The sequence below is a fragment of the Heterodontus francisci genome, chromosome 3 (assembly GCF_036365525.1).
Source record: "Heterodontus francisci isolate sHetFra1 chromosome 3, sHetFra1.hap1, whole genome shotgun sequence".
In the NCBI taxonomy this organism is placed as follows: domain Eukaryota; kingdom Metazoa; phylum Chordata; class Chondrichthyes; order Heterodontiformes; family Heterodontidae; genus Heterodontus; species Heterodontus francisci.
In genome coordinates this window covers 91,182,376-91,198,071 of record NC_090373.1, presented here as the reverse complement: position 1 = coordinate 91,198,071, position 15,696 = coordinate 91,182,376, and the positions used below count along the sequence as shown (strand labels likewise).

Sequence of the window (15,696 nt, the reverse complement as noted above, 5' to 3'; positions counted from 1 at the left end):
ACAGAGGGATCCAAGTGTCCTGGTACATGAATCACAAAAGGTTGAAATGCAGTTACAGCAAGTGATTAGGAATGCAAATGGAATGTTGTCACTTATTGCAAGGGGAATGGAATATAAAAGTAGGGATATTTTGCTACAGTTGTATAGGGTATTGGTGAGACCACACCTGGAGTACAGTGGACTTTAATCTGCATAAAGACTGGGACAATCAGATTGGCGACAGTGGTCTAGAAGATGAATTTGTAGAATGTTTCCATGACAGTTTCTTGGAGCAATATGTTATAGAACCATTTACTTTTATTTTTAGTTATCTTTTCTTTTTTTACATTTTTGTGTATGTTTATTTCATTTTATCTTAGTTTCTTCAGTTTGCTTACCCACTGTTTTTTTTCATGTTTGTACTTGCTGCTGTTCAATCTTCAGTCCGTTAACACCCTATCTGTACTAATGCTTTGTCTTTCAACACACCATTAACATATTGTTTGCCTTTGCTCCATGACCTTCTGGTCAGCTATTCTGTGGCCTTGTCCAATCTACACCTTCTCCTTTGTTATCTCTTGCCCCACCCCCCGCTTTACTTGCTTATAACCTTTGACATTTCTAATATTTGCCAGTTCCGAAGAAGGGTCACTGACCCGAAATGTTAACTCTGCTTCTCTCTCCACAGACGCTGCCAGACCTGCTAAGTATTTCCAGCATTTCTTGTTTTTATTTCAGATTTCCAGCATCCGCATTATTTTGCTTTTATGCTATAGAACCAACTAGGGATAAAGCTATCTTAGATCTCATACTGTGTAATGAAGCAGGGTTAATAAGCAATGTCATAGTAAAGGATCCACGGGAAAATAGTGATCATAATACCATTGAATTTCAGATTAAGTTTGAAAGTGACATTTCGATCACAAACAAGAAGCTTAAACAAAGCCAATTACGAAGGTATGGGGGGAGAATTGGCTAAGGTTAATTGGGTAAATAGACTGAAAGGTATGGTGGTAAATGAACAGTGGGAAACATTTAAAGAAACGATTCAAAGGATTCAACAAAAGTATATTCTGTTCAAAAACAAAAACTCATCAAGACCCATCCATGGCTCACCCAGGAAGTTAAGGAGAGTATTAGACTAAAAGAAGAGACTTACAATATTGCTAAAAAAATAGTAGCAAGTCTGAGGATTGGGAGTGCTTTAGAAACCAGAAAAGAGCCACCAAAAAGTTGATAAAAAGGAAAAATAAGGACAGTAAGCTAGCCAGCAATATTAAAAACAGATTGTAAGAGCTTTTAAAGTGCATAAAAAGGAAGAGAGTAGCTGCAGGCCAGTTAGCCTAACATCAGTCATTGGGAAGATGCTAGAAACTATTAAAGAAGTCTTAACATTGCACTTGGAAAAACATAGTATGATTAGAACAAGTCAGCATGGTTTTACTAAAGGGGGATCCTGTTTAACAAATTTATTAGAGTTTTATGAGGATGTAACCAGTAGGGTAGATAAAGGGGAACCAGGAGATGTAGTATACCTGGATTTTCAAAAGGCATTTGATAAGGTGCCACATAAAAGATTAATAGGTGAGATAAGGGCTCATGGTGTTGGGGGTAATATATTAGTGTGGCTAGAGGATTGGTTAATAGACAGAAAACATAGTGGGCATAAAAAGGGCATTTTCAAGTTGGCAGGCAGTGAATAAGTGGGGTGCCACAAGGATCAGTGCTGGGACCTCAGCTATTTACACTCTATATTAATGACTTGGATGAAGAGACAGAGTAATGTATCTAAGTTTGCTGATGATACAAAGCTTGGTGGAAAGGTAAGCTGCGGAAAGGATGTAGAGAGGCTGCAAAGAGATATAGACAGGTTAAGCGAATGGGCAATGAGATGGCAAATGGAGTACAATGTAGGGAAGTGTAAAGTTGTTCACTTTGGTCGTAAAACTAGAAAAGCAAAATATTTTTTCAAAGGTGTGAAACTGGTAAGTGTTGATGTTCAGAGAGACCTAGGGGTACTCGTGCAAGGAACAAAGTTAACATGCAGGTACAGCAGGCTATTAGGAAGGCAAATGGCATGTTGGCCTTTATCGCAAGGGGTTTGGAGTACAGGAATAAAGAAATCTTACTAAAATTGTACAGTGCTTTGGTAGACTGCACCTAGAATACTGTGTGCAGTTTTGGTCTCCACATTTAAGAAAGGATATACTTGCACTGGAGGCAGTGCAGCGAAGCTTTACTAAATTAGTCCCTGGCATGAGGGGGTTGTCCTATGATGAGATTGCATTGCAGTGTAGGATACAATGTTGCAAATTAGGTAATCATCTTAAGCTGAAAAGGATGACTTTGCTGGCAGCTTGTCTTTTTAAAAATGTCTTTAAAAAAAAATACAAATTCAGATCTCCAGCCAGTAGACCAAAGAAAATCATTCAACAAAACACATTGGCATAACAATGTAAAGGCCAGCATTCTACTAGCCTTTTTGATTATTTTCTGTACCTGTTCTTGACATTTTAATGATCTGTGTATCTTGATCCCAAAATCTCTTTCGAGATCCACTGCTTCCAAAATTTCACCATTTAGAAAGTACCATGTTCTATCCTTTTTAGGTCCAAAGTGGATGACCTGACATTTACTTACATTGAAATCCATTTGCCACATTCACTTAAAATATCAATATCTCAATAATGTTATGCTTCCATCTAACCCACAGGGCAGCCAAAGTGAAAAATGCTTTTCCACTCATTTAAAAAAAAAACTGAATCCATATTTAACTTTTGCCTTAGAGTTGGCTTACTTACAAATTTTAAAGTGGATCATCAGAACCTTAGTTTTAAACCAAAACCAAACCTCTAAAATGGTCACCAATTTTGATTTGTGTAATTCTTTTAAAAAAGTGAAGCAATGTTTGTTTTATGGATTGGCATCCTGCCTCACTCATGCACTTCCAAAAATGTTGTGATGTTGACCATAGAACCATTGAAAAGTTAAGGCACAAAAAGTGGCCATTCAGCCCATTGCGCCGGCTGAAAAAACTAGCCACCCAATCTAATCCCACCTTCCAGCACCTGTTCCAAAGCCTTGCGGTTATAGCACTTCAGGTGCGGGTCCAGGTATCTTTTAAATGAATTGAGGGTTTCTGCCTCCACCACTGATCCGGGCAGTGAATTCTAGACACCTGCCACCCTTTGGGTGAAAAAGTTTTTCCTCATGTCCCCTCTAATCCTTCTACCAATCACCTTAAATCTATGCCCCCTGGTAATTGACCTCTCTGCTGGGGGAAACAGGTCCCTTCTGTCTACTCTATCTAGGCCCCTCATAATTTTGTACACCTCAATTTAAGTCACCCCTCAGCCTCCTCTGTTCTGAGGAAAACAACCCCAGCCTATCCAATCTTTCCTCATAGCTGCAATTTTCAAGCCCTGGCAACATTCTTGTAAATCTCCTCTGTACTCTCTCCAGAGCAATTATGTCCTACCTGTAATGTGACCAGAACTGTACATAATACTCCAGCTGTGGCCTAACCAGCATTTTATACAGTTCCAGCATTACATCCCTGCTTTTTTTATTCTAAATCTCAGCCAATAAAGGAAAGCATTCCATATGCCTTCTTCACCACTCTATCTACCTGGCCTGCCACCTTCAGGGACCTGTGGACCAAGGTCTCTCACTTCTTCTATCCTTCTCAATATCCTCCCATTTATTGTGTATTCCCTTGCTTTGTTTGCCCTCCCCAAATGCATTACCTTACACTTCTCCAGATTGAATTCCATTTGCCACCTTTCCGCCCACTCAACCAAACCATTGATATTATTCTGGAGTCTACAGCAGTTCTCTTCACTATCAACTACACGGCCAATTTTTGTCTCATCTGCAAATTTGCCAATCATGCCTCCCACATGTAAATCCAAATCATTAATATATACCACAAATAGCAAGGGACCCCAATACTGAGCCCTGTGGAACGCCACTGGAAACAGCTTTCCATTCGCAAAAACATCCATCGACCATTACCCCTTGTTTCCTGTCACTGAGCCAATTTTGGATCCAACTCATGACATTCCCCTATATCCCATGGGCTTTTACTTTTCTGACCAGTCTGCCATGTGGGACCTTGTCAACTTCCTTACTAAAATCTATGTAGATAACATCCACTGCACTGCCCTCATCAATCCTCCTTGTTAATAACTTAATTGAATTTTTTGAGGAAGAAAGACATGACCTTTCCTTAACAAATCCTTGACAACCCTTTATAACGGAAATGTTTCAGCAAAGAGGAAGATAGCAGAGATCGCGACTAACTGGAGGAAATGGGATATGCAATAGCAGATGGATTTAAATGAAGGTAAAGATAAAGTAAAGCATTTTGGAGGAAATCTCTACATGTAATGCAAGGTTTAATAAAGTGGAAAGGAAAGCATTTGGATCTGATTATTGATAATTCATTGAAAGTTTCCAGGCAACATGAAACTATTAACAAAGTTAGGCCAACTATGAAGATAAATCAATGTTATTTGAATTTTAAATCAGAATAAAAGTTAGTCCAACATTGTAAGATCATTAGTGAAGCTATGTTTAAAACATGGACTGGGTCATGCAATGTATGAAAAACTTTTTTTTTTGCAACTTTGCTTTCAAAGGATTTTCCTTATTGCAGAAGTTTCAGAGAGGAGTGACAAGCACAATTTTGGGTTTAAAGTTATGAAGACTACAGAGATGAGATATGACCCAAAATGTTTAAATACTTCGGAGCATAGATGTTGTAAATGAGAGTGAGATAAGGTAGACTGTACATATTTCATAAAAGAAACCAGCTGCACTGGAGCAGTCTTATTCCATGGTGGGGTATGGGGCGCATTGGATGTGCAGTGGCTTAGCATGTTATCTTCTTACCTTGGTAACTTGGACTTCAATTCAGTCCAGACAGACGGAATGAAAATCTGTTACAACTGAGATTAGGATCCTACATTTAAAAAAAAGCATAAATCTCCCACAAGTTTGAATGAGATGTAAATTTACTATTGTATTAGCCGGACATAAGGATGGATCACTTTCCAACATTTCGGACTCAACATTGAGTTCAACAATTTCAGATCAGTTTCAAACCACAACCGCTTTCATTTTTTTCCGGACAGCAAGTGCTGCTAATGATTCTGTTGTTGCCATTTACAACTCCTGTAAACCCATCTTTTGTTGCTTTACTTTGCCCCATTACCACCGCCCCCCCCCCCCCCCCCCTTTGCTTTACACCATCATCCCTTTTGTCATTTAATCTCGGCTACCTTCCTGCCCTACCACAAACCTTCCCTTTTGTTCTTTCCTCCCCTCCCTATTTCCCCCCATCTCCGTACTTCTCAAAATCTGTTACATCTCTAGCGTTTCCAGTTCTGATGAAGCGTCATGAACCTGAACCGTTAACTGTTTCTCTCTCCACAGGTGCTGCCAGCCCTGTTGAGTATTTCCAGCACTTTGTTTTTATTTCAGAATTCCAACATCACAGAGTATTGTGTCTTTGTATAAAGATTGTTAATATGAAAACTGGAGACGCCACATTGATGTAATAGTGAGTGTTTCTCGGAGGTTAGGATTGAGGTTTTTTTGGGGGGCTGCTTTCGGAGCACAGGAAGCTTTAACTGACAAAGGGATGTATATATAATATTAACAAGTATTTAAATTCTGCAGCTTTGACATTCTCCTACTTGATGAATACAAAATTTCCCCAAAAAGATATTAAAGCAGCAATCTGGCCTAATTGACATTGGTGGTAGACATGATAATTATTAAACCAAAACGGATATTATATAACCCCATTAGCAGCATATAAAAAGATTCTGACAAGTCTCACCTATCACAAGATTGGTTTACATAATCTAATCAGAACATATTGAATACGTGACAATTCCTCCTTTTCACACAACCCGATCGATACAATATGCAGACTGTAGCAGAGTTTTCCAACCCACCATTAACATAATGAGATCTTGCATCGTCCAGAATGCATGACATCCACAGGAACCGGTACCACAAGCACTGATCCGGAACACGTGGAACTGAATGCATCGCTCCATGGAGAGCCGGCATGGCCCCAATGGGCCGAATGGTCTTCCACTGTACCGTAAATGACTACGTACAGGACACCCAACACCATTTCCACTCAAATGACCAAGGTTTCGCAAAGAGAGCAGTACAATGTAGAAAACCTATGGCACAATTCACGGCAAAGAAGCAGATAGAATAAAACTCAGCGACACCTGTTTTCATGATTTTATTTAATTTCAAATGTTTCACAAGCTATCAGCTGTACAACGGATACTATTACTAGCCAGGATGATATAATTTGGCGTAATACATTACATGGTAGCTGAAGACTGAAGCAAATGTATGTTAGTAAACGACTGAACGGTGAAGAAGTGCTCAAGTCCACTCCAATTGCCAGTTTATTGGGACAGGTGGATGAGGGAGGACAGAGGGTTAGAGAGGGGCGGAGTTCAGAGGTGTGTGTGTCTGTGTGATCTCCCATTTAATTTTTTACTGCGCAATTCCTCTTGAGAGTTCCTCCATTAACAAATCTCAACTCATTCCTGGTTCGGATCGATTTGATCTGGCATTAGCTCAATTTCTGAGAGCAGCACAAGTACATTTTGTCTACTAAGTCCGATCGAGCGCTCGGTAACTGAAATAAAAACAAGAAATGTTGGAACCACGCAGCAGGTCTGGCAGCATCTGTGGAAAGAGAAGCAGAGTTAACATTCCGGGTCAGTGACCCTTCTTCGGAACTCAGAATGAAGAAGGGTCACTGACCCGAAACGTTAACTCTGCTTCTCTTTCCACAGATGCTGCCAGACCTGCTGAGTGGTTCCAGCATTTTTTGTTTTTATTTCAGATTTCCAGCATCCACGGTAATTTTGCTTTTATTATTCGCTCAGTAACTAGTTGGGCAGAGAAAGAGTAGCTAGTTATTTCAGCTGCTCCACGACTGGCACATGAAAATAGAACCGAGCAAGCAAAGAAACATGTCTCGTCTATCCAGGACTGTTAAAAGTTTAATGAAAAACAGGCAGTTATGGTGCTTTCTGTTCTTGGGCTAAGCACTGGATTTCTTTCCAGTTTTAACAACAATCCGCCTTTAAATGGCACCTTTGTTTAGGGTCGATAAACATGCCAAGACGAATCAAAGGACTGGCCGCCGAGTTTTAGTAGTTGAGGAGCGAGGTGACCTTGGTCCAATAAGCGAATAATGCTTCCCAAATTCACTAGATACTTTTGTAGATTATTTATGGGACCCTTAAACAATCCCGGCACACTAAGTGTCACAAATTCAGTTTGAGTATCGGATTGCAAATACAACTAAAAAACATATTACCACCTGCAAAAGGATATGTCTCAACAGCGGTTCTTTAAAATGATATTCTCGATGTACATTTATATTAGAAATGCATGTTCCCATCAGATGAGCTATGTCCTGACAATGTTTATAAAATGCCGATTGTGGTGTTTTCATGATCTAAAATTTGAAAATTAATTAAGATTCTGGTATTACTGTCCCTAAATCTGAGGTTTTATTTTCTTGAAGAATTGGAGCAAATAGCTCCCGCTTACCTTTACCGACAGGAAGGACTGAAGAAAATGGCAGCTTCTATGCGATGATAAGAAAGGACTACTTTGAGTCAAGCCAATTTGTCTTTCTGTTTACACTTCTGTAGATGATTAGGTGTTCTCTGATAGACTTCTGACTAATTTCAATCAAAGTTGTGCAGTTCAAATTTCCAAATCCTTTCACATGCAAACAGACAATAAATGCTGGGCTCGCCAGCGACGTCCACATCCCATGAAACGAATAAAAGAGAATGAGAAAGTTATGAGTATACACTAGAAACAATGCACTGAACCTAGATTCAGACACAAAGATCGGAATCACTGCTATTTCAGCAACATCAGGTACAGTGAAATATATAAATGCTTTATGAAATTATTCTGAATGTAATTGACATTTTAGTTTAATTGCAGATGGAGACTTCAATTGAAACAAATGATTGCATTCTTCGTGCCTACTGGAGAGTTTGTGTTCTTTCCCAAGTGGTTTTACTCAACAGCAGGATTGGGACCTTTTAAAATGGCTGAATTTGGCCCTCAAACAAATGTGGATTATCACACATTTCAACCTTGACTAAAGATGCTGCAAAACAGCTAATTAAAAAAAGTTTACAAATAAACTAGAGGATTAAATTCACTCCCAAACTCCAAGTTACACTGTTACACGCATTTGCTAAGCATTAGATGAACATTTTACTTTTGGTACAAGTGGCTATAGATGAAAGAACAGAACGGACATTATATCAACGGTATGGGATTGAGCTGTTGAGTGCTGCCGCCGGCTATGTGCAAATCTGTTAAGTGATAATTCAGATATATGTCTGCAACATGGAGATGCTTGAAAGTAATGTGCGCATAAAATAAAGACCCGTATCGCATGCATGTAAACACAACACTGGTGCATACTGCATTTACACTCCGCTGCAAGTTGTTGCATTGTTTTTATAACCAGAGTCAGGTGAAAATAAACAGCAAAATTATTTTTCGCTACACATTCAAGAAAATATTGAAATAATTCAGCAATATTATACTAGAATCCTGATAATTATTTTCTTCAAAATTTGTTGAAACTGTGTTAGTTTATGTATTTGAGGCATTTATTTGCATTTAATTCCTCTTTTAGGTCTGCCCACGCTGCGTTCCAAGATGGTGAGTTGACTGATGCCCTGTTCCCACGTCCTTGGGATGAACTTGATAATCGGCCTTTAAGAAAGATCACCTCTCTATTGCGTAACTTACCTCTTCCTATTCATTTGCCCCGATGGCCTGAATGTGAGGGAACTCACCACGTAGGGGACTGTGTGTGTAAAACTACGCCTTATTCCAAGTATTTAAATTAGTGCAAAAACATGCACAACTTTTGTCACAACAGGAATACTTAACATCTAATGAACAATGCCACAGCTCAAGTTTGCAACTGCTGTACTTGGCAGAAGCAACAGTCAGTAAAATTAACATTGTCAGGCGAACAATGTGTTTCGCCCATACACTTTCAATTACAGTAAATACATTTTTGCATGCATCATCCCTACCTAAATACACGCATATCCAAAAAGAAACCACGTTCCATTGGTTGCTATGCAGATGACAAATCGATCATGTAGGTCAGTTGCCAACACAAGTAGGCTAGCATCCGGTGCTGCAGGCTTCAGTACAAATACGGACTATCCCGAACTAATAAAAATATTGTGAATATACTGAACACATTACTAAACCAGAAACTCATAACAAACAATTCTTCGCCAAATATTAATTTTTCTGGTGTTCTGATGAAAGATCACTGACCTGAAACGCTGACACACACTCTCTCTCTCTACAGATGCTGCCAGACCTGCTGAGTATTTCCAGCACTTTTTGGTTTTTAATTAATTTTACCTCCCTGTTCTCTCAAGACAACTTGGAACTAAACAGGAGCATGAGATTTACACAGGTGTTCTATTTCAAAGTATGGCAGTGTTACTCTCTTCCCTTTTTCTGCTTTTTGTTTAGATTAATTGTAATCACTTTCTCAAACTGCTTGCTCACATTTCTTCATTCATTGTTTCTTACCCACTATATTGTTTTACGCATTGCTCATACTTCACACTTCTTAGGTTAGCACGTTTCGGTATTTTTCTGGTGCCCCACAATTTCTCCAGATTTGTTTAACCCTCTCACTTTCCCACCTTGCTGTAATATTCCATTTGTTTCTCCTTCCTTGTCATGTCACCCCCAGTCTCCAAGTCCGATCTCATTCGACCCGGTGACTGTCGCCATCACCTTCCTTCTTCAAGGTTACCCGGGCTGTTTTACTCAAACACTCGCGAGCAATGTTGCTCAACACTGGTCGTGTATCTTTGGGTCTGTACCTGGATGACTTTCTCAGCTTGATTTTTTGTGACCATTTATACATTGATGCTTTGTCCTGCATCAAGAGGAATCGCATTCTCTTTGCATTTTTGTTCTTTATTTTTCACCCTGTTCCCCTCTACTCTGCCATGTTCATGAAGCTGAAACTCGAGTCCCGACCGAGATATATGTAATTCAGCGCCAAACTAACAGCCCACGCCGCACACCACTGAACACTTTACATTCCTCCCTTCTTGGCGCAGTTCTCCACTGTCTTTCTTTATTACCATCAATTGAGGTCATAAACCTGCTGGCTACCCCAATGATTTACATTCACTTGGGAAACGTGGATGAGTATCTATGCCGTTTAAGTTACAACTGCATCTGTGTAATGCTCAGGAAGATCAGATTTTTTAAAAAAATCCACTTACTTGCTGTCACCAGGCGGAAGTCACAACTAAATAACACCAGCATTGCGGAGTTCAAATATAAGGGGAATTGTGCCATTCCGTCCGCTCCAAATAAAATCTACACGGTTTGTTCAACGGCTCTAAATGACACATGAAAACAATCCTGGCACCTTCTCTACAAAAATATCTCGAGAGCGAGAAGACCGTAATAATTTATTTTCCCAGTCTCCCATCGGATCGTGTGACAGTTTCTTAATCTCAAGTCATTCGTTTCAGGACGAGGGTAGGATCACAGGGACGACGTGTTGCTGAAAGTTGACTGGAATGAAAAGCGGCCAAGGAGAGAAAAATAAATCCCTCGGGATCAAGTCTCACCATTCAGTTATATCCCTAGGCAGCGTGCAAGGTGCCGATTTAGGAAACGTCCGTAAACTGTGGAATCATTCAGCAGAAGGCCGATCATTAACACGAGAAGAGAGACTGGAAGCTCAGCAAGGAGATCTCGCCTTAATGGTGAGGCACAATGAACATTTCACGCTCAGGAAGAGAGGGTACGTGAGATAAGAAGAAAAAGCGGCTCCTCACAGAGATGAAACTTCCCCGTAATATGAAAAAAAAGACTGGCGGCGGGGAAAGCCCGCCTGTCGGTGGCAGGGATTGGTTTGTGCAGAAGGAGTCACTGGCAGGTCGACCAGTGAACGGTCGCTGACAGTGTTGGCTTGGGCTTCTGCCACCGCAGTCTGATGAGCTACAAGAAGCAGTTAACCAGGGGAGGGGAAGGGAGCAGAGAAACGCTGTAAAGAACAAAACAGAGCAATGAGTTAATTTACCAAGTTTCCCTGGGAGGACAGAAACGCAAACGTGGCTGAGTACACGTAAGCTTGTCACTACTAGATGACTTAACCGCTGACATCACTCATTGTTATGCCACCGTAAAAGGGTCTTCATCTTTCAGCAACTTTTTTTCGATATATAAAACAATACATAGAATTAGAATTCGAGTAGACTCGCCAACTTTAAGGGCATTTAAGTGGTCATTGGATAGACATATGGATGAAAATGGAATAGTGTAGGGCAGATGGTTTCACAGGTCGGCACAACATCGAGGGCCGAAGGGCCTGTACTGCGCTGTAATGTTCTAATTCTAATATTGCCTGGTCCCAATGAGCATCCCTGTGTCATAGTGCAATCGGGCAAGTTGGTGTCTGGTGGTGGTGGTGGTGGTGGGGGGTGGGGAGAAAGAGTGACAGATCATTCAAGTGATTAGTGGTGCAATTATGCAACTGCACATCTGCAGCAACATTTTAAAATAAAGTGGGACAATTAATCTTAACACGTCCTGTAATTGTTGAAGGCAGTATAATATTCGAATACGGAATTGCCCTTTGGACAAGATTTGTTGTTCATGAAATTCTCCGTTGAGGTGTCAAAAATCCATAAAACTTGAAACGGCCAAGTGTGTGAGTGTAAAACCAGCCTCAACATATTCCCAAAATCCAATCAAGGTAAAATTGGATTACATCTAAAGTGACTGAGTCAATCAAATTTGAAGGACTCCTTGCAATAATTCATTATCAAACAATAGAAGAGGATTGGAGCAAAATTCCAAAGCTGGTAGAGTTGTTGCTAATGGCTATGTATAATCGTACCCTATTAACATTTGATGCCCTGTACCGGCTAGCAGAGTGAAATAACTAGTTGGTACAATACACTGATGTTCTCTACCAACCCAGTCTCAGCTTATATTCATATTTAGTCCTCCCTCAAACAACAAGTTACTAACCCTGATAAGTGATCAGACACTGCTCTAAGCAAACGTCACAAGCTTCACTGAAGGAAAAAGGAAAAGTGGTATCGATGTCTACCTCAGCATTGTCTGTCAACAGCTATGAAGCTGCAATAGTGAAGGCTGTTGAAATGTTTGCATTCAAGCTTTCTCTGCACCAGGAGCTTGAGTGCACTACTGCTCCTACTATTCATAAACAATGGTGAAAAAGCTCATATTATTGAAAACTTAATTGGATCAACACGTGATACCAAAAGATGAATCAAACCACAAAAGGTATTCTGACTGTTACAACCGAGGCAGGAATAATGTTAATTCAGTCCCATTACTCCACAGGTCACAGCATTAGTAAAGTTTCTCACCTACTGAAAAATAGCCAAAATAATACTTTATATATTCCCCCGAATAAAGCTCACCAAACCAGGTTTCTTTAAACAAGAGAATTAACTACTTAATAAAATTAAATCTTAAACAATAATGGGATAATATATATAAAATTTTGTAACTTATGCTTCCTAACCCTCATGCCCACATACATACAAAAAAACTGGTTAACTGGGGAAAAAGGATGTTTTGAGTTCAACTGTTTTAGGAATAAAATAATTGGTTGTCACAGTCTAGTAGGATATTTCTCTTATCAGTGAGGTGTCTCAGAGTAGAATAGTCAGATGCCACACAGTCTCTCCAGGCGAGATTAATGAAAAGTCTGTGATGGGTAGGTGTTCAAGGCAATTCATCTGCAACAGGTGTTGCACCAAGTCTTCCATCAGGAGTGCAGAGACAGGTGTCAGTTCTCACACCCAATGCAAAAGCCTCCCCCCCCCCCCCTTTTTGTTTTTAAAAAGAGTGCAAGACTGCTGCCAATTCAGGACTTATTCAAACACGGGAGGCAGCTTGATGCAGAAATTTGCAGCTTAATGTAAAGCTTCTTCAGAGACCTGAGGCAACAATAATCTGTCACACCCAAAATACAAGGCTTCCTCTCTCCAGAGAAACAGCAACAAGGGTTCAGTTCCCATACATTTGATCTGCAAATCCTTCAAATTTCTTTTAACTTCATAAAGAAATTAGAATTTTACTTGATACAGGAATTATTTTCAAGAGAAAAAGTTTCTGGGCAGTCTTCCTGGTAGGTCTGTGGCAACAACTGACCTTTCAATTCAAAAAAGTGAAACTAACTGTTTCAACAGTCAAGTCGTAAGAGACATAAATCTTCCTGGTTGCTTGGAAACAGTTCTTGTAGTCTGCACACTTCAAACACAGCATTCAGTGTTCACAGAAAATCCCTTTTCCCAGCTTTCAAAAAAAACCAGAATTCACAACTTTCAATAAAAAAGCAAAACTCGTGACATGAGTAACAAGAGACAAAGAATTTGCATTGATATAGTACCTTATGCATTCACAGGACACCTGAAATCACTTCCCATCTAGTGACTAATCTTAGAGTGTCATCAGTGGTTTGTAATCAAATTTAGCAGCCTGTTAATGCAAAGGCACCGGAACAAGCAAAAATGAATTCAACTATTTTAATGGTCGATGAGGGATAACCATGAACTTAGTGTGATCCCTTAAAGGCCTTTTGAAAATCTAAGTAAATGGCATTTGCTGCATTACCCTAGTCTACTCTTTCCATTATCTCTATTCAAAGAAGTCTAAATATGACAATCTTTGGAATCCATGCTGACTTATATTTACTGTCTCTAGATCGTCTATTACTTCTTTTAGAGTAGATTCCAGTATCTTTCCCATCACTGACATAAAGCTGACTGGTCTATAGTTCCCAGCTTTTGTTTTATCTCGCTTTTTGTATATATGAATATTAGCTGCCCACCAGTCCTCTGGCACTACCCTTCAATCTGTATATATAAACTAGTGCCTCTCCTCTCTAGTTTTGTTGAGTATGCATGGGTGTATACCATTCGAACCTGGGAGTTTGTCCTCTTAGTTTTGCTAGTTTGTCAATTATTTTTTTCCCCTTTCTATCCCAACTGTGTTAATATTCTTTTAAGATAATCCTCTAGTGAATTGTCTATTTTATTAATTTCTTTAGTAAAAACGGAGGCAAAATAGGTATTCATCTCTGCCACTTCTGTTAGTACCTATGAATTTATCTTATTCACCCTTTAGTGGCCCTATCCTTACTTTAATTTTCCTCTTATTTAGGTGCCGACAGAACATTATTTCTTTGTATATTCCTTGATAATTTGATTTAATTTCTCTTTGCCTTATTGATTTTTTTTTTACTTCTGTCCCAAGTTCTTCGTTTTACCCTTTGTCCTTTCCTTTAGTATTCAAAAACTTCTTATGTCATTTTCTTTCGATTAACTTTTTCCTTGAGGTCTTTGTTCATCCATGGTGCCCCATAATTAGCTCACTAAAATAAAAGCAAAATACTGCGGATGCTGGAAAACTGAAATAAAAACAAGAAATTCTAAATGCTGGAACTACTCAGCAGGTCTGGCAGCATCTGTGAAAAGAGAAGCAGAGTTAACGTTTCGGGTCAGTGACCCTTCTTCGGAACTCGGAAGAAGGGTCACTGACCCGAAACGTTAACTCTGCTTCTCTTTTCACAGATGCTGACAGACCTGCTGAGTGGTTCCAGCATTTCTTGTTTTTATCCCATAGTTAGCTCCCCTGTTCTGGCTTTTAGTGAAATAACTTTCTCTTGAACTCTTGATTACCCATTCAAAGATTTCTAACAGTTTTTCTGTCTTAGTTTTACACGTTTTTTTTTCTCATTCTACTTTTAGTTTCACCTTGCTCTTTGTCCTATTTATGTCACCCTCGATCGTAATCTTGAAACTTACGATGTTGCGATCACCACTACTGAAATGTTCTCCTATTCTTACTTCTATCTGTTCTGGTTCATTATCCAATACAAGATCCAGCAGGGATTCTTTTCTTGTCGGGCTTCTTACATACTGAGTGAGAAAGCAGTCCCATATATATTGTAAAATCTCAATTGCTTTTTCGCCTTTCGTTACTTCATCCGCGAGTTCATTTAGGGATGATTGAAATCGCACATTATTATTCTATTTGCAGCATCTTCTGATACAAATCATAAGGCTCTGAAGCAGTCACTGCAGTGAAGAATTAGATTTATATTAGATTATTCAGGAGACCAAAACTTAGAAAATGCTGTTGGTAGTGAAAGGAGGAGGAAAGGTAATCAAGCGTTAACAGTGTTTAGAGGGCTCCATTCTCATTCAGTATGTAGGAAGTTCAAATACTCAATACATTCATATGACATTCCTTTGTCCACCACTTTTATTGGAGATATTTACCAATTTAAAATGAATACATTAATGCCTTCATTAAAATAACAATGAGGAATGTTGAATAAAGAAATTAAACATTAAGGAATATCACCAGTAGCCTCTACGTACGACAAAGTATTCTTGTAGAGTATGGACCAAGTATATCATTTTGTTAATAAATTACCTCAATTTACATAATTCGCTGTTAAATGTTTTCAGTCCAATTTGGTGGGATATATTTTCTCATACAAAGTAACATACACCCAAAATTATTTATGTATACATAAACAGTCCACATCAAAGTTCAGGAAAAAGCACCAAATAAAATGTCAAAATTCAAGAT

General features: G+C 39.2%; 1 protein-coding gene across 1 annotated transcript in view; it reads right to left on the bottom strand.

Annotated features, from left to right (window-relative positions):
• The window catches only part of LOC137358404 (fibronectin type III domain-containing protein 5-like), a 265,469-nt gene extending 254,569 nt beyond the window's left edge, over window positions 1–10,900 (bottom strand). Inside the window, exon 1 of the mRNA XM_068024350.1 lies at window positions 10,332–10,900. Within this exon, the coding sequence (XP_067880451.1) occupies window positions 10,332–10,407 (76 nt within the window). The 5' untranslated portion in view covers window positions 10,408–10,900. The remainder of the gene's footprint in view (window positions 1–10,331) is intronic.
• Window positions 10,901–15,696: the final 4,796 nt, after the last annotated feature.